The 24,833-nt window shown below is 46.5% G+C and overlaps 1 protein-coding gene across 1 annotated transcript in view; it reads right to left on the bottom strand.

Moving 5' to 3' along the window:
• Positions 1-24,833, bottom strand: part of NFX1 (nuclear transcription factor, X-box binding 1) — an 892,403-nt gene that overhangs the window by 79,230 nt on the left and 788,340 nt on the right. Inside the window, exons 21-22 of the mRNA XM_086965422.1 lie at positions 24,058-24,124; positions 10,588-10,733 (exon numbers count right to left, since the gene is read on the bottom strand). Coding sequence (XP_086821548.1) covers positions 10,588-10,733; positions 24,058-24,124 — 213 coding nt within the window. The remainder of the gene's footprint in view (positions 1-10,587; positions 10,734-24,057; positions 24,125-24,833) is intronic.

The following is a 24,833-nucleotide window of genomic DNA, read 5'->3' on the forward strand; positions in this document are numbered from 1 at the left end:
TTAACTTTTTTTTTTTAAAAGTATTTTTATTGCGGAAAGTATAGAGAATACAATCGAGTAAGTCTACCCACAGGCACTGATAGATGAGAAATAACCAAAATGATCATACAGGATAATACACAGCCAGGTAGCCCATAGCCCCGAGGCCAGGCGGCGTAGAGTCGGAAAGTGCCAGAAATATAAAAACATAAATGTTTGTAGTAAATAAATGTGGATCGCTAGTATCTGCTGTTTTTCCCCCTCGGCTTTTGTTGACCCCGTCTCGTAATTTTGAACTTTAAGGAAATGTCCCCTAGTAAAATTCTAGTCGATTCCGCTGGTTTCCTGTGACTGGTTCTTACTGCCCAGGGAGGTCTTTTCCCGTTGTTGGCGTTTTTATTTTATTGGCGAATTTTGCCTGATGTTTCTTCCCACCTGCTGTGCGCAACATAACGTCCAAAAGCATATTGGTCCCTGGAAGATTCAGGGGAAAACACTTGTGAATGGCCATTTCAACCGGGAATGTAGATGATATTCACTAAGCGGACTCCTGCTTGTATTAATATGTGCTTTATGACTGAATTTTGTATGTGTTTTGAAATGTGCTTTTATGGCCTTACATTTGACCAAATAAAGACCTTTGATGAAAATGACTACAGAACACATTAGAATGGTTGTTTTTTGCGGTTGGTATATTTCTAATTCTATCATTCCAGAATGCAATTGTTACAACTGAAACTGCAATAATAAATAATTGTCCCAACTGAAACTACACAAATATAATAATAATATCAGTAATAATAATGATAAGAGCAATAACCAACAACAGCTGACGTGCTTTCGTCATTACACTGCATTTTGCTCGCGTGTGCACTTCTATTATTATAATTTTTATATATTTTCCAACTAAACAATTAGCACGATACAGTCATTGCATGATACGTCTACAATAAGTGAACGTCTATGGTAAGAAACAATCTCTGATAATATCGCCACTTTCCGTTCCCTCTTCTAATACCTGTAAGAGTATAAACACCACCCGTATCTCCAGTTGACTACCATGTGAGTCCATTTGATTTCTGAAGGCGACCTCATATGTCAACTCGTGATATTGCCTACGTCAGTCCTCATCTTGACCCAACCGTGTGAGTTCCTTGTGTTGTATGCGTTATGGACTGTTGTGTGTCTTCTCCAATGTCCAACCCAAACTATTGTCTCCAAGGGTTCCAGATCTGGTGGAATTTCTTGGGACATCTTCTACTGTGGTACGTGACACGTTCAGCCACCATTTATAAGTCCATTCCTTTTGTCCATTCCTGTATGGTGGGTCTGCCACCCCCATCTCCGCTCTATATCTCTTTTAGCGACTACCAGCCCTAGGAAGGTGAAAATTAGTTGCACTCTGGTAATATCTACGTCATTTGGTATGCAGAGTATCACAAAACGGTGCTCCATGGGTAGCGTCACCCCATAATGCCGCCAAGTAGTTTAAGTACCTGCGTCCCATACCTTTGCAGCTCAGGGCAAGTCCAGACCGTGTGGAAAAAGTCACTGTTAGTCCCGAGGCGAGTCAGACAGGCTGAACAGTCAGCCCACCCCATTCTGTGTAGCCAATCGCGGTTGTAATAAGTGCGGGCAGGTTCTTAAGTTGGATAAGACGAAGCCTCGCCTTTATGGCTACCTCTCTGGGGTGCATTAACGCCGCCTCCCTGTGCGCCTCTATTATTATTATTTTTATTTATTTTTTATATTGTCTTAATTTGTTCAAAATGAGTTGAATAATTGCCCTGAATTTCTAGGGACATTTCTTTATTTTTGGTACCCAAAAGGCCTTTTGACTTCCAACCTTGTAAATAAAAGTTCTTCTAGTGAATTTTACCAGGGACATAGAATGTACCCAGTCCGGCTCCTCCATTCAGACTGGGCATAGAAGCTTGGGTCACATAAACACAAATAAAACATGGCGGCTGAATGGTTTCCCTTCGGTCCACGCTGCGCGGCTACATTGCTCCCTGGACGGTCATCTCCCCTTTTTAATGACGCGCTGCATTGCAATGTGAAGGAATTCGCACTGGTGACTGGATTCAAAGCCCACAAAAGCCTGTGAGTTTAGCAGTAGGCACACCGGCTTAGCGCACAGCTCTGCGCCCCTGTGTGAATATTGGTGGGGTACCTGCGTGTCCCCCCAAACACACCCCTGCCATGAAGCGTTAAACCAGGGGGCGGGGCAGGACTGGACAGTCTCCAATTGACAGGCCTGCTTGGCAGCAAGTTGCCTCTTTTATTCCGGGTCAGCGCAGTGGAATTCACCGGGATCTCTGCACTTTTGTTGAAACCCGTCCAGTTAGGTTTAGAAGATGAAATGTGCAAAAGCCTGCGTGAGATATAATGACCTTGGCGTTTTGTCAGTTGCTCAAGGAAGTCAGCGTGCCGTTGCGTATGTGCGAAGAAGTCACGTAGCGTTTTGTATGTTCAAAGACAGGGCCAAGGCGGTTATTCTGCTCCATAAAACAATCCCACTCTTTCAAATACATGTCTACTTGCTGCACCCTTGACTCATGTTTCTTTTATTATTATCGTTCACAAGCACCCCCTGCCCTCCCCCACCAGGAGCAGTATCGACATAACAATTTTGGTGCAGAAACCAAAGCGCCCAGCTCCTTCTACCCACCCCTGGTGCCAGAGGCGCTTTTGAAACCCTCGGCTGCACGTAACAGCGCAGCACTTTCTCTGATGAAGGATGTGGGATTCCGAGTGGGAAATAAAATCTGAAAAAGCTCTGTTAAAATGATTTTGCGTAAAGTTTCTAGACTGATCATGTCTCCGAGCTGAGATACTGTAGAGGGGGTGACACCCTCTTCAGGCATAAGAAGACCGCCTTGCTGTGTCGGCAGCTGCTCCCTAACCTAGCATTATCTTTAGGGAGGAGGTGATGATGCTGTGCAACACCAAGAAGGACTATCGGAGGACTGCTAGAGCATTTGCCATACGAGAGAACTTACATTTACGCGAGACTTATTGCACTGAAAACGTCCGTACAGTGTACCACTTGAATTAAAGGAGCCAGTAGTCACGGAAGGATACAAATGGCGACATGGCATGATAAGGCGGGACTCAACAATCCTCATTATCAATAACAAGACAGAATTGACAAAGGACAAACACAGAAGCCAATGAAAAACATGGGCGGAGAGTGAGAGCAGCTTGTCTCCCTATACTGGACTACTGCATGCCTCGCAGAGCGAGCAGTGTATGCACACTGCCGCTTAAGCTCGACCTAAAACTATTACAGGGCATCTGTTGATGATGCCAATAGGTCAATAAGGATATTAAAGTACACAAATTATTTTACAAACCAATGGAAAACTGGTATTACCAGATACAGCCATGATGCCTTCTATACATAATAGTAACATTCAACAAAACCTAATGACCTGCATTCCTTAATTGCCAAGGTAATTAACTTACTGATTTCATCTCATTTAAAAAATATACATCATTTAAGAGGTACCATTGTATGAATTTACAGAAGTCTGTCTGTGGATACAAAGTATGCCTGGATGAGAAGACCGTGTCAACTGATGAATAACTTACAGTTTTTTGCATGATTGTGCTGTTTTTGTCACACAAATATATATATATTAAACGAAAAACACAAGGAACGCCAAAAGTTCTGACTTTTATTTGCTAAACTGTTTAGTTGTATTGGGCTACTTTCTGTGTTGCTCACAGCTATGCTATAGCGAAAACACTGCAATGAAGCAACCTCTTGGGCTTCAGTATGGAAGCGGGGTGTAGGGCCCATGATGAAATGACTGTTAGCAGAGTTGAACTGTACCATCAAAGAACAGTGTAAGTAAAAGGAGTCATATGAAGTTTGTACTTTACGTGGTGAACTTAAAAGGTATAAATAGCAAAATATTGCAAAGTAGATACTTTTGACAAAGGGCTGATATTTTCAGTGCAGCTTTAAAAAGCTTGCCTTTACTTTGTGAACAGAAAAGCAGTAAATCTAACAACCTGTTACCAAGACACCAAATTAAAATGTAATGAACTTGTAAAGGTGATTAGTAAACAGCCTTAGCTTGCCGTCTTTTCGGGAAACTTTTCTGAGAATGATAGAAAAAAACATAATCCAGCAATTCAACTATCACTACAGCAGTAAAGACAGAAAAAAAATCAAAGACCACATGCGGACTCTGAATTTCAAGCTACACATTATGTTGCTTCTATGGTGTAACAAGATGAATATTCGAGCACCATGACGAATGTGAACAAAAATGGAACCCTGCAACAATTCACGAAATGAAAAATGCAGGAACGCCTGTGGTTGAGTGGGAGGACCTGAAGTTCACTAATTTCTACTACTTTTTACATGTACTTTCTTGACGCATTGGTAACATGAAGTCTCATAGACAGTTAAAGCGGTCTATAGCGGAATCTCAAAAGATACAACACAGGAAAAAATATGCATTTCAATATTTTGAAATCAGCTATGAAAAGGAAAATGCTACTTACCAGTATGCATCTGTTCTTGGCATGTAGAGCTGCAGATTCGTACACTATGCATTAGATCGCCACCTGGTGTTCAGCTCGGATGATTGCAGGTTGTTGTCTTCTTGGAGAAGTCTTGGTAGTCACGATATAGGTGACTCCTCCCTTGGACAATACTGCGCATGGGCATCGGCTCCATCCTTAGATTGTTTTTCGCCATGATGGGAAATGATGGAGTTAGTAGAGATACAGTAAGAAAAAAAAAAAGAATGTCCATGCCTGTGCATCTAAGTAAGATGAGAACTGAAATGGATACAAGTCCGGGGAGGCGGGAGGGCGTGTACGAATCTGCTGCTCTACATGCCAAGAACAGATGCATACTGGTAAGTAGCATTTTCCGTTCTAGGCATATGAGCTGCAGATCGTACACTGTGCATCGACTGTGCAGCAGTGTCTCCCCTAGCGGTGGTCGCTTGTATCCATTGTAGTAGTCTGAAATAATGTCCTAAGGACAGCCTGGCCTACTGCAGCTTGCTGCTTGGCTTGCACATCAACACAACAGTGTTTAGTGAAGGTGTGTGGTGTAGACCATGTTGCTGCCTTGCATATGTCCTCGAATGGTATATCTCCTAAGAAAGCCATAGAGGCTCCTAGCTTGCGAGTGGAGTGTGCTCTAGGAGGAACTGTTAGTGTGCGTTTAGCTTTGTGATAGCATATCTGTATGCACTTACCCCCCCACCTGGCAATCCCACCCTTAGAGATAGGGTTGCCTTTGTGTGGAGGAGATAAAGATACAAACAATTGTTTTGTCTTTCTAAAGGATTTAGTTCTAGCTATGTAGTATAGCAGAGCTCTTTTAACATCTAACGTGTGTAAGGCCCTTTCTGCTACAGAGTCTGGGTTTTGGAAAAACACAGGTAACTCTACAGATTGGTTTAGGTGAAAAGGTGTGATAACCTTTGGAAGAAATTTCGGATTAGACCTGAGAACCACTTTATTAGTATGTATTTGAAAGAATAGATCTTCTATAGTGAACAATTGTATTTCACTTACTCTTCTGAGAGAGGTGATAGCAACAAGGAAAGCAGTTTTCCATGTGAGAAATTGCAGTTCACATTTATGCAGAGGCTCAAAAGGGGGTCCCATGAGTCTCGTAAGGACCAGATTTAGGTTCCATACTGGGGAAGGTGGCAGCCTGGGAGGGATTATTCTTTTTAATCCTTCCATAAATGCTTTGATTGCAGGTACCCTAAAAAGAAACAGGTGTTGTCTGTTTTGTAAATAGGCTGCAATTGCTGCAAGATGTAGGCGTATGCAAGAGTGTGCCAAATTAGACCTTTGTAGATGTAAAAGGTAACAAATGATATTTTGGATGGAAGCATCCAGTGGATGAATGTGATTATGTTTGCAATATATTGCAAATCTTTTCCATTTGGAGGCATAACACGCTCTAGTAGTGGGTTTCCTAGCCTCTTTATTGATATTCATGCAGTCTGGTGGTAGGTTAAGATAACCAAACTCTAAGACTTCAGGAGCCAGATCACCAAATTCAGTTAGTTTGGGTATGGGTGTCTTATTTCTCCATGGTTCTGGTTAACAGCGAGGGTGTGAGCTGTAACTTTTGATGTGGAACTAGAGAGAGATCTAGTAGTGTGGTGAACCACAGCTAGCGTGCCCATGTGGGAGCTACTAGAATGAGCTTGAGAGACTGTTGTTTGAGCTTACGCACCACTAGTGGAATGAGGGGGAGAGGCGGAAAAGCGTGCGCAAATCTGCCTGACCAGTTCATCCATACTGCATTGCCCTCTGACCGTGGGTGTGGGAACCTGGCGGCGAAGGTTGAGCATTTTGCATTTTCGTGGGTGGCAAACAGGTCTATGTGTGGGTGCCCCCACCGTTGGATTAATGGTTGAAGAACTTGTGGATGTAGTTCCTATTCGTGAATCTGTTGTGACTGCCGACTTAACAAATCCGCTATCTGATTGTGAACCCCTGGAAGGTGTTCCGCTAACCGATATATGTTTTGAGGAATGGCCCATCTCCAAATGTTCTGTGCGAGCTGGGACAGTTGCAGAGAGTGTGTCCCCCCCTGTTTTTGTACATAGTACATCGCTGTCATATTGTCCGTCCGGATTAAGACAGCTTTGTTTTGTACTTGAAGTTGAAAAGTTTTGAGTGCTAAGAATATCGCTAGCAACTCCAGATGGTTGATATGCAACAGCTTTTGTTGGTTGTTCCATCGACCTCGAGTAGTGTGGTGTAGGAGATGGGCTCCGCATCCTGTGAGGGATACGTCTGTTGTGAGCACTATTTGTGGAACAGGCTCGAAGAACGGCCGTCCTTTGTCAAGTTTTTGGTGTTCCACCATTGCAGAGAGCGATGCGTACGGCTGTCTACCAACACCAGGTCTGTGAGATGACCTTGAGCCTGATTCCACTGTTGTGCCAGACATTCTTGTAATGGACGCATTTGCAGTCTTGCATGTGGCACTATGAAGATGCAAGATGCCATCATGCCTATCAATCTCATGAACACTCTTGCTTGGAGAGACTGTTGTCGTTGAAAAGTTGAGACTAAGGCTTGAATGCTCCGTATCCTGGCTGGACTGGAATACGCTAGAGCTGTAGATGTGTTTATGGTAGCTCCTAGATACTGATGCATGTGCGAAAGCTCTAGGTGCGACTTTGTGTAGTTGATTGTAAACCCTAAGTTGTGCAACAGTTGAATTGTCTGCTGAGTGTGTTGTACACATTGGTGGAATGATTTGGCTTTTATGAGCCGATCGTCCAGTTAAGGGAAAACGTGTATCTCTTGTCTTCTGAGATGTGCTGCTACTACTGATAAGCACTTTGTGAATACCCGTGGAGCTGTTGTGACACCAAATAGGTATTTCCTGTGAGCAGGATGTATTGGGATGTGAAAATAGGCTTCCTTCAGGTCTAGCGTTGAAAGGAAATCACCTTGTTGCAATAGTGGGAGCACTTGTTGCAGTGTGATCATATGAAAATGATCTGATTGTATGTAATGGTTGAGGGGCCTGAGGTCGAAAATTGGTCTCAGTGTCCTGCCCTTTTTGGGAATTAGAAAATACAGCGAGTAAACCCCCGTCCCCTGTTCCTCTAATGGGACTAGTTGAATAGCATCTTTTTGTAGAAGTACTAGTACTTCTTGTTGAAGCAGAGTCAGGTGATCTGTAGACATAGGACGCTGCCTGGGCGGTATGTTTGGGGGGGTTGCTGTAAGTTCTGGGCAGTAGCCATGTTGGATAATCTGTCTCACCCACCTGACAGTTGTGATGGAGTTCCAGACAGGCAGGAACTGTGTTAATCTGCCCCCCACAGAAGTGGAATGCTGTTGGGGGAGCAGAGGGAAGTCACTGTTTAGTTGTGGAGGAGGAGCGGTTGTTTTTGTTACTGCAACCTCTTCCCTCGTTATTATTGCCTCTGTATCCTCCTCTAAAATAGCCTTTGTTAGAGGATGTTTGTGTTTGCATCTTGAAAGATGTTGTCGTGTTTGCTCCAGTTTGCTTGCAGCCTCCTCTATAAAAGGAGCGACGAAAAGAACCTCTAGTCTGTGTGGACTGTAGAGCTCCCATTGACTTTGCCGTGTCTGTGTCTTTTTAAATTTTCTCCAGTTTAGAGTCTACTTCTGGGCCAAATAACTGGTTTTGGTTAAAAGGCTGGTTCAAAATTGTGCTTTGCACTTCTTGTTTGAACCCGGAAATGCGCAGCCATGCATGTCTCCTGAGTATCACGCTAGTATTTACAGCTCTCGCAGCTGTGTCTGCGACACCTAGTGCACATTTTATTGTGGCATTTGAAATTAATTTGCCTTCTTGAATGAGCTCAGTTGCATGATCTTTATATTGATCTGGAAGGTGCTGTAGTAGTGTCTCTAACTGGTCGTAATGAGCCCTGTCATAACGTGAGAGAAGGGCTTGTGTATTCGCAATGCGCCATATATTTGTGGCTTGTGCAGCAATCCTTTTACCCGACACATCAATAACTTTGGATTCCTTGTCAGGTGGGGCCGTTTCACCAGAAGTCTGTGAATAAGCTCTTTTCCTTGCATTGGACACCACCAAAGAGTCTAGAGGAGGATGTCCCTTAATATAGGTTGGATCAGCGGGTGCAGGCCTATATTTCTTTTCTATTCTTGGATTCAGTACCCTAGCGCATACTGGATCTTTGAATATTTCTGGAGCATGCTTAATGACTCCTTTGATCATGGTAAGAATTTGGGTAGATCTGTGTGATGGCTCAAAAGTATCTAACAGAAAATCCTCCTCAATGTCATCAGAATGTATTGTAACATTGTGGTAGACAGCAGCTCTGTGTAAGAGGTGATTAAAGCCAATACTGTCCTCTGGAGAAGAAGGCTTTGATGGGTATAACTGTGGATCAGGGACATCAGGCACATTATGTGGTGGAAAAGTATAGACATCCTCATCTAGAGGATATGTATTTGGGTCCGCATGTGGATCCTTCCCACCACTTAAGTCATACTCCTCATCAGTTTGCGTTGAATGTGAGGATGCAGGAGAGGCTACAGGAGAGATTTGGGGTGAAATGTAGGGAGGGATAGGAGAGGAAGGATATACAGGAGAGGGAGGGTGCATAGGGGAAGTTGCACAGTCCTTCTTGGCAGGAACCACAGGTGTAGGTGGTGTTTCTGCGTGTCTCTTTTTATGAAGTATAGCACCTACATGTCCAGTCTTTGGGTTTATGTAGATCCTCTTTTGTTTAGGATCCGGTCTGAACAATTCTTCCTCTACAACCTTCTTCGGCGCCGATTTTTTCGGTTCCAACAGAGGCTGTTTTTGTTGTTTTGCCTTGGGAGGTGTTACAGTGTCCTGTGGCAAAGTTCTTGGTGCCGAAGGTGTTGTTTTCGGCTTGGCAGGCGTGTCCGAGGGCTTAGGAACCTCGGAATCAGGCTTTACGGGTGTCGTCACCGGAGCGGGAGTCTTCGGAGTGGAAGCTGACTTTTCATCTTTATCCTTGGAGGTCGACGGCTTCGGAGCCGGAGCTTCTTTCGGTATTACTTTAGTCTGCGGTGCCGAAGGATCTTTTGATCTCGGTACCAAAGGGTCATTCGCTTTCGGTGCCGAAGAGTCTTTCGCTTTTGGCGTCGAAGAATCTTTCGGTTTCGGTGCAGAAGAGTCTTTTGGCTTTGGTGCCGAAGCATCTTTGGCCTTCAGTGCCGATGGAGGTGGTGGAATCGGCACGTGTGGTTTGCTCGGTGCCGAGGCACCTGAAGGCGTAGTTGTCTTCCTCAGAGCCGAGCTCGAAGTCTGGGCTTTAAGAGGGAGCACTTGGTCTCGACTGGGCCCATTAGACGGAGTGCTGACATTCGCCTTTGGCTTGGGCAGTGTATGCGGTGCAGGGGCAGGGGTACTCACGGGTTGACGTGATGGAATCGAGTCGTCCGAGTTCTCTGCCTCTGATACGATCTGGAGATCCGGCGAATCTTCTGGAACGAGCGGAACCTCGTCATCGAAGATATTCTCCGGTGCTGGGCTGATCTCCTCATCTCATGTCGACGGGCCCTCCGATCCGGATGGTATTCTTTGATCTGTAGGACGCACAAGCTGTGCAGGTCGACTCGTTGTGATCTGGCGATTGACAGAGGTTGCAAACCTTGTGATGATCGCTAAGCAGGAATTTTGCATGGCATTTCGGGCATTTCTTAACGGCCCACTTCGATGACCAGAATGGAAGTTATGTCGTCGAAAAGCTTTGTCTTCGATGTCGAAGGTAGTTTCTTGAAGATTGTGGAAGTTTTGCGCTTCAAAGTTGCTGGAAAAGTTTTTCTAGCCGGAGCGGAGAAACTTTCATCCAACCCAGTGGCGGAAAAAAACTATCTAAGGATGGAGCCGATGCCCATGCACAGTATTGTCCAAGGGAGGAGTCACCTATATCTTGACTACAAAGACTTCTCCAAGAAGACAACAACCTGCAATCATCCAAGCCCAACACCAGTTGGCAAACTAATGCATAGTGTACGATCAGCAGCTCATATGCCTCAAACCAGACTTTACACATGTGAACATCATTATATAAAATGAAATGTAAACTATGGCTGTACATTTTTGGAAATAGGAAAAATAAGACATACTTCATGGCAGTGATGACAACGTTGCGCTTTGGTTCATTGTCGTAGCTTACGCTTTCTACGCCATATACCTCTGCTAAATCATGGATAACTTTGCGGTGATCTCTGTTCATGGGTGGAAAGCAGTGACTCTTTTTGGTCTGTTTGCCCTGAATGAATAAAACAGATGTTCAAAATCACAGTAAGAAGAACAAACATTATTTTCCCCCAAAATTTCTTTGAAATAAAAAAAGCTGCTTTTCTAATAGAAATGAAGGCTTTTGTGTGTAACGAAAATCCTGTAGTACACTCCTAGTACTGACCGACTTATGTTCTCTCGCAATAGAGACAACAAGTAACAGGGGTGAAGGTTTCTATTCAGCTCATATACAACTGAAAATTGTATATCAATTGGGGGGGGGTCTCGTGCGTAGATTTCAAGTAACATCAAGAAAGGACCAGCTATTGAAATCTACCTTTTTTTCTGGTGTTATACTTTTTGAATTTTTTTTTTATAAAACAACATTTGTCAACAACGGAGAAAACATGAAATCTCGCTAAATAATTGTTAAATTGTGATATTTTCATCTAATAAAAAAATTAAATATTTTTGGACTTTAATACTGTTTCTCTGTGCTTTATTTGGTTATTTATTTAGATATATTATCATACTGAACAAAACTCTTAAATCAAAAATTCTGGGACATGATCCTCCCCAAGAATTATATACTTAAGACTTCACAGGATACAAAGTATAAGGAAGTTATACTGCATACCACAAATATGTTAGCAGACATTTCCAGCCAATCAATAAAACAGAAAAACAAGGGCTTTTCTAAGTCACGCTGTGATTAGAATGAAAAATTAACATTTCTGTCACACCAGTCCTCAGTTAAGGGTATCTTCATTATATCCGTGAACACTGAATAGTCCCGCACATTACACTGAAACTCTGAGGTGGACCTAACTTCCTGCAAAAATAGTTATAAATTTGTTCCCCTTTTCAATTTACAAATGCTTTGCTCCTGGCTTCCATTTTTGCACATTGAAGGCATAATAGTAACATATATCTTAGGCAAGGGATTTCAATCTTTCACTCCTTATTTACTTCTTTAGAGAATATATTTTTTACTAAGGTAATGGCAACCCCATTCTCAGCCTGTTCAATGTTAGATAAATATAGCTTAAATTGATCTAAAAAGAGGGACTGTGAAAAGATGTGAGAAAAGAGAACTTAGGCCCTGTTTACGAGTCTGACTCGTGGAGGCGCTCCGACTGCCCCATTACGAGTAGGGCGATCGGATCGCCATTGCAGCACAGATGTTGCCAGGGAACCGCCGCTCTCTGGCAGTGGCGCTGCAATGTAGATGCAGCAATATGCTTGGCTGGACCGGAGCGGTCCAGCCAAGCATATTGCGAGTTTCCCCTCCACCACGATGCCAGCTCCTGCTGCTCCGGGCGGCACCACAGGGATCAGTGACCTCTCCACGTCCCGCTCTGGGTCAAGCCTGGGTGGGGACCCCTCGTCCCTTTCCGGACCGCTCACGTCCCTCCCCGCGGGCGGCTGCCTCGTCGGAGTGCTAGTCGAAGGTTGAGTGTTCTCTGGCGCTGCCGCATGGGTCGCCGGGCCACCTCCGCCACATTCTGGGCCGAGGCTGGTGGAGGGCTTCATGTCACTCACCCGGTCCTTCTCGTTCCTCCACGAGGCAGATGCCTTGGCGGAGGTCGAGTCGGCACCGTTCCGGTGCCGCTCGTGGCCAGTTCGGCTCCGGCCCCACTCCGGTCCCCGACGCGGTGTGACCTGGAGGAGCCCTGTCTGGCGTCTCCCTCAGCGCCGGATGGTGTTGACATCCTGCCTCAGGCGGCGGACTCTACGGCTCCACACAGAGGTCGTGCGGTGGATTCGTCTTCAGACACTCCCTTTTCTCCGGAGGCTGGCTGCATATTAGTCTTGTCCTCCCCGTAGACTGGCTGCTGTGCGGTTTCTTTTTCACCAGTGGCGTCGAAGAGTGGCTCCCCACCATTCCTGAGGCTGAGGTGTTAGTCGGACGAGCAGCAGGTCCCCCATTCTTCGGTTCCTGCTGACTTCCAGGTCTGGCTTTTGCCCGTCCCGCTTGGCTTCGGGGACGGCCGCCTTAGTTTGCAGCTGTTGCCCACGGAGGAGTTGCTTTCTCCACCGCGGGGCCCTACTGAAGCGGGTGCGGCCTTCGCTCACATGGTGTCCACGGCTTTGGGCACTTTGCACATGGGTGACCCGTTTGCCCATTTCCCAGCGGACCATCTCTTGGAGGTTCTCCACCAGGGCTCTGTTGGGAGGGTGATCTTGCTTCCTTGACGGGGGCTTGGAGGCGTCCCGCCTCAGGAGATCCAGTGCCTCTACACCCTCTGCACAGGCACCTTCTGGCGTCTCGTGAATGGCCGTGTCTTTCCCTCCACCCCTCTGCCTCTAGTCCGTTTTTTTTTTTTTCAAAACAGATTTTATCGACAGATCATTTAAGTGGCCACAGATCTCTGTACCCCAGAGGTATCTGCCAGGTATCAATAAATTTGTACAATAAAGCAATCCGTCATTTACTTTCGTAGTCAAAACAATGGGAACAATTACAAAGAACAAGTCCCCCCACCCGTTCCCCCGAACCCCCCCCAACTACCCCCCATCACTACCCCCCCCTCCCATCCCACCCAGATCCCTCCCCCCGCACGGCATTCGATTAATCAAGCTACTCACACACACCCATCCGGTCATCAAGCTCACTCATACGCCTGGATCCGGATCCTGCTCTATCGGGGGCTCTAGCCAAAGACCCCTGTATTCAGCCCACCTCTTCCATACCTTGTAGTGTTTGCTAGGGCAGCCGCGGGCCAGAAATATGGGCCTCTCCATCCACATACAGAAGTCCAGGCTTCTCTTCCATGCGAGAAGTGATGGGGGCTGCGGGGCCTTCCAGGCCCTAGCTATGTCGCGCTTGGCTATTGTTAGTCCCAATAGTAACAAATGTCTCTTGTACAAGTTGCCCCCCACTCCCTCCAGCACATGCAGCAGACCCAAGCGCGGCGTGCACGGGAGCACCCAGCCCAACGCCTCATCCAGACCATTCCAGACACCACGCCAGAACCTATCCAGGCGCCCACAACTCCACACTGTATGGAGGAATGTACCCTCCTCGCTCCCACACCGAGTACACTCTGGGGATGTAATGAGTCCTGCCTTCCACAACCTCTGCCGTGTGTAGTACACTCTGTGAAAGCATTTAAATTGAATCAGCCGGAGGCAGATCGAGATGGCCGCGCCAACCTCTTCCTGCCATTTCTCCTTAAGGGAGCATAAGTCAGAGGAGCAATGTATGATCAGAGATTGATAGATGCGAGAATTTTTTTGGGTATCTAGCTCCCCCATAAAGATTCGGGCCTCCAGAGGGCTAAACTCAGGGAGTGACGTCAGACCCTCCAGATCTGGAGCCAGGGCATGGCGAAATTGTAAGTAGCGGATAAACTGCGTACTGGGCATGTCATACTCCACTCTCAGCTCCTCGAACAATTTAAGCGTCGTCCCAGCCATAACATCCCCTAACCTAGAGATGCCGATGGCATCCCATTCCGCGTATCCCGCCAGGGTAGCCAGACCCGGGAGGCGGCCGTTGCGCCAGAGGGGAGTCTCCTCGGTCAAGGTTCGCCACCATCCTATCCGCCTCAGCGCCCGCCGCCAGACGTCGAACACAACCTGCGTCACCGTCGGCAAGGTCCTGCGTTCCTTTGGCGCATAAAGCAGCGTGTGTGGCTCCATTAGTAGTCTCTGCAGCGCATAGGCCGGGTCTCCCCTGTCCCCATACCACCAATCATTCAGGACGAGGAGATGGGACGCCTGGTCATAGGAAAGAACGTCTGAGGTCGCCAGCCCCCCTCCATATGTGGATCGAAAACACGTGCGCAGCGCCACCCTGTTGGAGCCGCCCTCCCAGAGGAACTGTCTCAGGACCGTGTTTACTCGCTTAAACCACGAGGGATGAATCGGGTATTGATGGTTCTGCAATTGATATAGCAGCCTGGGCAGGGCTACCATCTTAAATATGGCCGATCTGCCATAGATGGTCAACGGCATACGAGACCACACATTAATGTCTTCCTGAGTCCGTTCCCAAACCGGCACCACATTGCGCTCCCAAGCAACAGCTGGGATCTCGGTAAGGAACACCCCTAGATATTTAATTCCTCCTGCGGCCTGCTGGATCTCTGCAGCCCAGTCTCCGACCGGCGGACCCCTTCCTAACACCCAGAGAGTGGATTTACGTGGATTCATGTATAGGCCCGATGTCTCACCAAAGATCTGTAGGATGAGCATGAGGCGAGGCCCGGACTTATTGAGTTCTGTGAGGAAAAACAGAACGTCGTCCGCATAAATTGCCATGCGGTCAGACAGGTCACCAGTCCACTCAAAGCCCCTCATCTGCGCGTCAATTCGGACCCAGGCGGCCAGGGGTTCCATGGCTATGGCGAATAAGTAGGGCGAGAGGGGACAACCCTGCCTGGTGCCCCTCTGGATGGGAAAGGTCGATGACACCGCCCCCGCCACCCGAACCGAGGCCGTAAGGTCGGTATAGAGCAGTTTCACATATGACAGAAATACCGGCCCAAAATTCAGCCACGGCAGCAGCGAGAAGAGGTACGTCCAGCTGAGTGAGTCGAACGCCCTGTCCATGTCCGCCAAAAAAAGCGCCGCCTGCACCCCGGATGACTGAATCGCCGCGACCGCGACATTGGCCCGCCTAATATTGTGCTGCGTCGCCCGCTTGGGCATAAAGCCGGCTTGGTCCGGATGTATGGCAACAATCTATTGGCCAGAGCCTTAGCCAAGACTTTGGCCTCCACGTTCAATAAGGAGATTGGGCGATACGACACGTATTGCTCGGGGGCCGACCAGGTTTGTGAAAGACCACCACCTCAGCGTGTCTCCAGTCTTGGGGCATGCAACCCAGTTCCTGTGCCTCCTCTACTACCGCTCTGTACTGGGTTCCCAGCTGGAGATGACATTTCTTAAAGAATTCACTGGGGAAGCCGTTGGGGCCGGGGGCCTTCCCTGTATTTAGTTCCCCAAGAGCAATTCCTAGCTCATCCTCAGTCAATGGTCTATCCAGGCTATCGCGGGCTTCATCTGAGAGCCCCCGCGCTAGTCCGCTTTTACTGACTGCTTTTCCCTCCCTGCCGCCACTGTTGACTCCGCCGTTCCGGGAGCCCCGCTGGCTGGACTCTTGGGGGGCGCAACATGTTCGCCTCAACCAGCGCTGCCCTGCGGGCCCTTAACACCTTGTGTGTATTGGCTAGGGCCTCCTCTTGTTTGTGGGACTCGGCTGAGTCTCTGGGATCCACTGCTTCCCAGGCGACTGTTCAGGTGGATTTACGGCATCATGCGTTGGATGGATGGGAGCTGGCGCCGTTCATTCTCCGCTCCGCTCTGGACATCTTGGAGGTGCTGGGCCGGTCCTTGGCTTCCTCTGTCGCGCTCCGTCACCATGCTTGGCTTCGGAACGGCATGTTCCCTGAAAATGTTCGGGAGCGGCTCCTTGATCTTCAGTTTGATGGAAGCCTGTTGTTCCATGCCCCGGCTGACTCCGCCATCCAGAGTTTCCTGGCTTGGCACCGTCCTCCTCCTTACCCTCCAGTCTCATGCCTGGGGATAAGTCTACGTGAAGGAACCCACGGTTAGTAGTCTCTATCAGATAAAAATAATCATAAAACAAAATAAATGAACCATGCTAGGTTGATTCTTGTCAAAAGGCAGCAAAACAACTCATAAGGACTAGGTATTAGAATACATAGCAACTGGGTATTAGAATACATAGCAACTTTGTGATAGAAAAGCAAGTTTAGGGGACAAAGACAAGGCCATCACCGTTTAGGTGGAGTAACCGCCTGACCATAGGTCAGTGGATCTGCACTTACAATCCAACGCACATAGTGCGGTAGTGCTGTTGCAAACTCCGATTTCTCAATTGGAGCTTGTGCGGCAGGCGGAAACCCCCTGCAGCACAAGCTCCCATTGAGAAATGGGAGTTTGTTAACATCCCTGAACAGTGTGGCAGGCACCTGACAGTGCATGCCACACGGTGCAGGGATGTTCAGGGGGCACCAAAGTTGCCCCCTAGGCCCAGATGCAGAGGGCCAGGGGGAAGGAGGGCCTGCTAGGGGCCCCCAATGTTGCTTTTTGAGAGCCTTTCAATTGCGGAAATACGGACATGGAAAGGCGGTCGGAAACCAACATAATCCTGACAGCAGAAACACCATCCTTAAGAGATTTAGAGGAGTTTCCGACTGACGGATGGGCTCCTTGAGCCCATCAGAAAGCGCTGCACAGTCCCTCTGACTGCTGCCTTTCACCACAGGTATCCCAATGCATTGGTTGGACTGCAGCAGTAGATGCCATTCGGAACACAACCAACAAGCAGTCTGTTGCAGTCTGAACTGCATCATAATGAGGGCCATAATCCTTTTAGAAAAATGTCAACCCATGTGAATATTTTCCTGAAAGCATGCCTGAAGCTGACATGCAACTATGTGTGTGCAAACACAGCCACGAGAGATAGAGATATGCAAATATAGCAGTGTATGAAGCAATGCAGAACTATTCAAAGTATAATTTAAAAAGCATACATGTGCCTAAATTAGACATGACATTCATTGAGTGTTATGGAAAGCCACTGATAAAATATTAGTACCCCTGAACCAGGAAACTAGACTCAAAGAGCTGATAAGAAATAATGGAAATACAAACATAATTTAATGGTTCTAAACATAAGCTATCCGTCTCATGTTTGCAACACATGAATACACAAATATTTTAATAATAGAGGATCATATTAAATACAAGAAGGGAAGCATCTTACAGCTACTGAGGGCCATTATTATCCTCGAGCAGCCGCCTAACCCTTTGGTTATTTAACTGTGACAGAGGGATCGCTTTCATTAAACCTGCTCAGTGCAGATACCCTCCAGCCACTTTTAACTCGCCTATCACATCACGAGCATTACTTGGCACTCATACTGCATGAAAATAAAAGGATCTCCGCTAAAGTGACCCTTCGGGGGACCCATAGGGCATTGCAGCGCCGGCCCCACAAGGAGCACTGACCTATGATGAAACATGAATTCCCTCGGGATGTGTGAGGGTACCAAGTAAACAGCACTCTGACTTCCCCTCTTATCTCTCTAAATCGACTCCCTCTGTCTTCTCTGAGGAACATTGGCCCTTTATTTTGATTGTATCATTCACATAAGCCATATAGTTAATGTGCACTCTCTGGGGTGCTACAGACACGTGTCTACCATGGTGAAAGTGTGGGGTGTAGCAGGGCTTAAATATTTACAATCTTCTCTCATTTCAAATGAGCATACAGCCTATACTTATTTGGCTGTATGCTGTGTTGAACAAACTGCTTACCTTCAGTAACTATGTATCTGGCAGAGACATATCCTAGTTGTAGATTACTTACCTTTTAAATTTCCCTCAGGCATCAGTCTGGATCCGGAGATTTTTTAACAGCAGCACTCCCGCACATCAGTAGGTGGCGTGGGTTGGCTCTGCGTCTGTCGTGGGCGCCGGAATGACGTAGCAAGACTTACATAGACGCTGCCCATGCACACAAACATCGATTCTGAACACAACTTACCACGACAGAAGGCAGAGCCATGAAAGACACGGACCACTGGTACATCAAAACTAGGGCCCTTCAGGTGAGTCTCCATTCCTAGAAATCAGTTCGCAGAGCGCTGAGGATGTGTGGGGCAATAAGGAATTTACAACCAGAATGTTTCCACCATATACATTGTTACCGAAGGTAAGTGACTTGTTCATTTGATAGAGACTTCCAGTTGTAGACTCATTACCTTTAGAATAGATACCTCAGCAATACCAACCCCGGAGGAGGGTCTGTGAATCAAGATCACACGAGGAAGTCCTGGAGGACCGAATGGGCAAAGAACCCATACCTCCAGACGTGGCTGCCCAGGCAGTAGTGTCTGGTAAAAGTGTGCAGGGAAGCCCACGTCGCTGTCTGACAGATATCAAGGACTGGGACTCCATGTGCTAATGCAGTGGTTGCCGCTGTTGCTCTAGTGGAGTCAGCATGCAACCACACAGGAGGTTCCTTCTTCGCCATTGCATAGCATATTTTAATGCAGAGAACAACCCATCTAGAGATGGTCTGGTTTTGTACAGCTGACCTTTTTTGGCGCCCCCAGATAGGCTGAGTGATGGATTGTCCCACATTAAAAGGCGGGACCACTTTAGGGAGGAACAAAGCTTTTGTTCAAAGAACCACTTTCTCCGGATGGACAGACAGATAGGGAGGGAGGCTTGGAAGATACAGCCTGAAGCTCGCTATCTCTGACAGCAGAGGTGAAGGCAATAAGGAAAGCAGTTTCAAGAGTTAGAAGCCTGAGAGGGCAATTATGAAGAGGCTCGAAGGGAACACACATAAGAAAAGGCAAAACCAGATTTAAATCTCATTGGGGTATTATGAAAGGAGACGGAGGAAACAAATTAGTAAGGCCTTTAAAAAACCTATTGACAATGGGAGATTTGAGCAAATAAGACTGATCTAGAAGTCTCAGAAAGGCAGATATAGCCGAAAGATAACCTTTAATGGTGCCCAAAGCAGAGCCCTGCTGGGCCAAAGAAAGTATGTACAACAGAATCTCTGAAAGAGCAGCAGAAAAGGGATCAACAGCCTTCGCTGTGCACTATGCCACAAATTCTTTCCATCTGCAGGTGTATACGGTTTTAGTGGAGGGACACCTGGCTGCCAAAATGACTTTATCAACAAAAGAAGGGGAACCGTGATAGGGCTATTTTTAACGGGGTCCAGTGTACAAGCCCAGACGAACTGTAACACAAGAATGGGGACAAAGTTCCCCAAATCCGATCAAGGTACGGAGAGGAATGCGTCTAGCAAAAACGGAAAGTGCAAGGGAAAAAAGGGGGGAAATATCCCTTTTTGGAACTAAAACCCTCACACACCTAGCAAGCTAGGTGTCATGCTTCATCATATGGGTTCTGCTCCTCGTCAGACTGGCGCTGCAATGTCTGACGGGCACTCGCGAAGGGGCTCTTTAACGGAGATCTTCTGTTCCAGACATATTGTGCATGCGGGTGAGAGGGTAGAAGTGGTCGCAAGTGGTGGTGTAGTCGTGAAGTGAGTGTGAATTAAAAAAGGTTAGGCAATCCACTGTGGACTTTATTCACGTGGTTGACTACCTTGACTAAAATCAGTGAGAGGGGAGATACGTACTGGTGCAAAGGTACAGTAGAGACTTTACTACCCTCAATTCAGGTCAACGTTTTTCATGCGTTCTATTTATTTATTTTTGGAATTTGTAGAGCGCGAACAAATGCCCGTGGGCGTCTCGACGCTATAGACCTAGTGCGTGACTCTTGAAAAGATAACAAAGCCGGTCCATTGTTAGTCTATGCAATTCTTCAGGACCTAAGTGGGACTGTACTACACACAATTAGTGACAATATACAACCCTGTGTCTGGAGGTCAGTATACGGGCCGGCCAGTTGGTCCTGCTCCTAGTGTTGCGACCCTAAGGTGGTCCCTAGGGTGCCCCAACAGTCTGCTCCCGTGGAACTGGCACCATAGACTTAGGTACCTCTTTCGTGCGCGGTAACACCGTCGACACCTACCCCCACAGCGTTGGGTCAGAACTGGGAGCAACCGGAGCGTGACTTCACAGACTTTCGGGTAGAAGGTCAAAAGCGGTCAACTGCCGTCAACTGCCGCTGCTCAAACTCCATGCAAGGAGGTGGAGACTGGACAGGTTTGAGTGAAGAACCATCCCCTGCTGCTGCAACAGAAGATCCTCCTGAAGGGTCAGTATGAACGAAGGATTGATGCCATACTCAGAAGGTTGGAATACTAGACTATTCATGCTCAATCCAGAGCCACAAGAATGACTTGAGCCCGATCTTCCAGAGCACTCTGGGCAGAAGTGGTATAAAGGAGGCATGTAGGACGCCGAAACTTCATTCGCGACAAAAAGCATTGCAGAGTCAACGCCGCCTTGGGAACTCCAATGTGCAATACTGCTGACATTGCATGTTCTCTTCAGAGGAAAACAGATCTAACCAAGGCCCTTCCCCTCCGCTGAAAGAGACCTTGCAACCCCTGGATGGAGACGCCATTCATGATCAACCAGGCACCGATGGCTGAGTTTGTCCGCTCTGGCGTTCAGAGAACCAGCCAGATGGTAAACCACCAGGGATATGTCATGATGTTCCAGCCATGTCTGGAGGCGGAAAGCCTCCTAACAAAGGGTCCATGGCCCTAGCCTACCCTGTTAGTTGCTGTACTACAAGACGGTGGTGTTGTGTGTGAACACCTGCACCACTTTCCCTTTGAGAGACGGAAGGAATGTCTTCAGTGGCAGTCTTGACTGCCCGGAGCACCAAAAGGTTGATATGGAGACCGGACTCTGCCGGAGACCAGACACCTCTGATCTCCACCTCTCCCAGGTGGTCGCCCCATCCAAGGAGTGACACATCCTTCACGACCATCAGATCTGGTTGGGGAAGGGAGAGGGGTCTGCCTCTGACCCAATCTTGGTCTGTTAGCCACCACTGCAGTTGGTGTGAAGTTTCCTCCGAGATCTGGATGTAGCTGGAAAGATTCCCCTGATGCTGCGCCCACTAGAACTTCAGGTCCCACCGTAGAGCCTGGATATGCCATCTGGCATGATCCACCAGGAGGATGCAGGAGGCAATAAGGCCCAGCAGCCTCAGAGTCATTCTTACTGAAATCCAGGATAGAAGCTGAAATATCTGTTTCATAGCCTGAATAGCCCGAATATCCCAGACAAGCTGAACAGAAGGATTGGCCCGAAACTGAAGTGTGTCTAGAATCGCTCCAATGAAAGGGAGCTTCTGAGAGGGAGTCAGGTGTGACTTTGGCATGTTGATAGTGAACCCCAGCAAAGTCTAAGAACTGCTTCTTTGACTTCTTCTTGTGCTTACCTGACCTCCCCGACTTGGAATGTGACGAGGAGTGTGGGCTCTGCGACCGTCCTCAGGACCTTCCTCTTGAACGAGAACAGGAGCGATGCAGAGCTGAGTGCCGGGCATCCAAGAGCTTTTGGGACTGCTCCTGCAAAGCCTTCGGATTCATGTCTCGGCACTCTGAGCACAACTTCAGATCGCGGTCGCGATACAGGCAACAGAGGCACACGAGGGGCGGATCCGTCATGTACATCATCCTATGACAGGAACCGTAGAGCTTGAAGCCATTCCTACTCAGGGACATCCTTGATGTTCCAGGAGTCCAAGACTCAAAAAAGAAGTAGACAAAAGTAAAAAAAACAATAACCAAAGAACGACCAAAGGATATCTCTCTACGGATCTGCGCTTTGGCTGGTGCGGAAAAAGCAAGAACCGATGTCAGTGAGCATGGGTGGGTCATTTGAATCAGACTGTCTTGTGCCTGGGAAATGCACAAGGGCTCATGCCAGGATAGCTACTGTCATCCCAGCATGAGCCACATTTTGTCAGCTTTTTGTGAGAACACTCAAAAACAGGGAAGCAAGGCTTACATAGAGTACATATAACTGTTGTCATGTAGCCTACCACGGTACATTCTCTGAAACCTTGAAGGCCATAAATCCTTGACCTGGAAGTTAATACAAAGGTTGCTGGAATCATCTTAAATACGGAGATCCTTCCAACAGGGTTAACTGGCCTCTTTTCAGGATAACAGACTCTCCATGATGTTGAAGGCCTCTCAATACATTTGTGGACTTCTCGATGCTGGTCAAGGGCCCTACATGAGGGACTGTCCATGAAGTCAAGAGCCCCATGAGTAATACTGAGGGCCTCTCCGAAGATTTTGAGGGTCTTGAGAGCAATGAGGAAAGCACAGTTACATCCCACTGAAGGTCCTTTACTTAGGTGTCAAAAAAAGGGTCATGCGCGGTTAGGTAGAATATCTCCTCCATGGCATCTTCACTGCATTGACTCTTACGATGGTCAAAAATACAGTGAACTCTATAAATCCCTGACCCCAGTCTAGGAATGGTTACTCACATTTTCCCTCAAAATCTTACATTCCTGCAGACACTTTTTTCTCATCAGTAAAGCACCAAATAGAAGTAAATCATTAGAAATACCCAAGGATTTCCCAATAATCACCTCTAATGTGCAATTTCCTAACAGAAAAAGTGGGTCACTAGTGACTGAGAAAAACTAGACCACACTTACTTGGCAGAAAGAAATTTTCAAAATCCCTTAAAGGGCAAAAGGTGTCAGCGGAGCATACAATATGCCACCGGAAGTATTTTATTTAATAAGTATAGATGAAGGGTAAAGCCCTGTGTTTTGGGATCCTTTTCACAGAGCCATAAAGAAGAATTACGACTGCCACTGTTCTGCATGCTGTGACTGTGGAGGGCTAATCGTAACTTCAAATTGACCACACAATTTTTCATTATTCTAGGCTGTAGGTTTATAACAATAACTTTCTTAGATATTTTTACTTATAAAAAAGGGAATATAAGGACTGTTTCAAAACTGCAAAGTTCCTAAGTCTTTGTTGAACCCAATTGTATTGTATTTTCATAACGAGTTTTGTTATTTTCATAATCTGGTTTTGAAAAGAACAAACATAGAGCAAATGTTTCTTGTATAAAGGCGCATTTTCCTTTGCTTTCTTTGTCAAGGTTTACTCTCCACATTTACAACTGCTCTGGCAAACCCGCATATGGGCATAACTAGTCAGAGTTTATGAATCTTAATGAAGATCCCTTGAGAAAAACTAAGTTCTCTTTTCACATTTTTCTTCACAATCCCTCCCATTAACTTATCTATGCTGTATATACCTAATAGTGAACTGGCAGAGAGAAGGTTTACACTCACCGTAGTTTAAAAAACAAAACAAAAAAGCACTGTCTAAAGAAGAAAAAAGAATGAAGTCCCCTGCCTAAGATAAGCGTGCCTTCAGCAGGATAAAACAGCACCAGGTCATTAAGTACATGCAAACTGATGAATGGACCAAATCTACTACTTCTGAAGGAATTTAGGTCCTCATCAAAAGTATAGCGTCACTAGGTAGGGAATGGGATGTTGTGAGCTGGTTGGTGTGGGTGTGTTTATGTGTACACAATTTGCATAACAATACTGTCAATGTATTCTCCATGAAACATGATACCACAGCATGTGCCCTTTAAATGCAAGGCAATGTTTAAAAGAAAAAACAGTAAGCCAAAGTGAGATAATTTGAGTGAACAATTCTAAAAACCAAAAACTGAAATCAACAACACTCATTTGGGCAACTGCATTCTTGGAAAAGGTTTCCTTTTGGCAAAAAAGATCCCAAATTCATTAAAGATCACTATTCAGTAGAGACCACCTGTGTTATCTTTTTGGTGTTTATCAGAGCAGGAGTTCATTCATCCAAGAAAACATGTTATTAAGCTGATAAAATTGAGGACTTAACTTGCCTTCCTGATACCAACCTTATTCACAGCTTCCACCAGTGTTTTTATTTCCTTCTCTATTTCACCGACAAACTTGAGATCTTTCCTGCAACCACAAAGAAAGTAAATTCATCTTGCAATCCTTTTTTCGTGGATGCCTTATTTTTTAATGCATATTTGTATTTTCTTGGCATACGCTGACAGCAAGAATACATTTTCAACAGCTGACCTCTTATGGGGTAATAGAAAGACTAGGCATGCTTCTGTTTTTGAAGTGTCACAAAAAACAGTGATCCTGTTCTCAAATGCCCAGTAGCAAGATGTGCAAGTTACTTTCTATGTGTATAGCCAGGGCTTTAAGTGGGCAGGGTCTCACCGGCAGTTCTTTAAAGGGGGCCTCGAAACGGGCCTCTATCGGGCTCTGTTTTGTGCCCGGGCACAGGCAGTCCATTTTTTCTGCATTATAGTGACATCAGACACATCCATGTGGCTGCTCACACTGCTCACGGGCTCAGAAATTAGGGCATGACCTCATGCCAGGTGAGTGTTGTAGAGGGAAGGGAAATCCTTTAAAGAGTTATTTTCTCTCTGGATTTCCATTCTCTTTTTGAAACTCAGGAGCAGCAACATTGTCCTAGTGTCACCAGGGCTTTAAGTGGAAGCTTTTTCAATATTATATACTAGCCATAGTAGCTGCTTATATATCTGTGCAACTGACAACCCTTAACAAAGCCAATAGTGCTGACTTCTTGTGGGTATGTTACTTGTGTCGTATATCTGGATGTAATGACAGAAACAACAAAATACAAGTCAGG

The sequence above is a fragment of the Lissotriton vulgaris genome, chromosome 4_1, assembly GCF_964263255.1.
Source record: "Lissotriton vulgaris chromosome 4_1, aLisVul1.2, whole genome shotgun sequence".
Classification (NCBI taxonomy): domain Eukaryota; kingdom Metazoa; phylum Chordata; class Amphibia; order Caudata; family Salamandridae; genus Lissotriton; species Lissotriton vulgaris.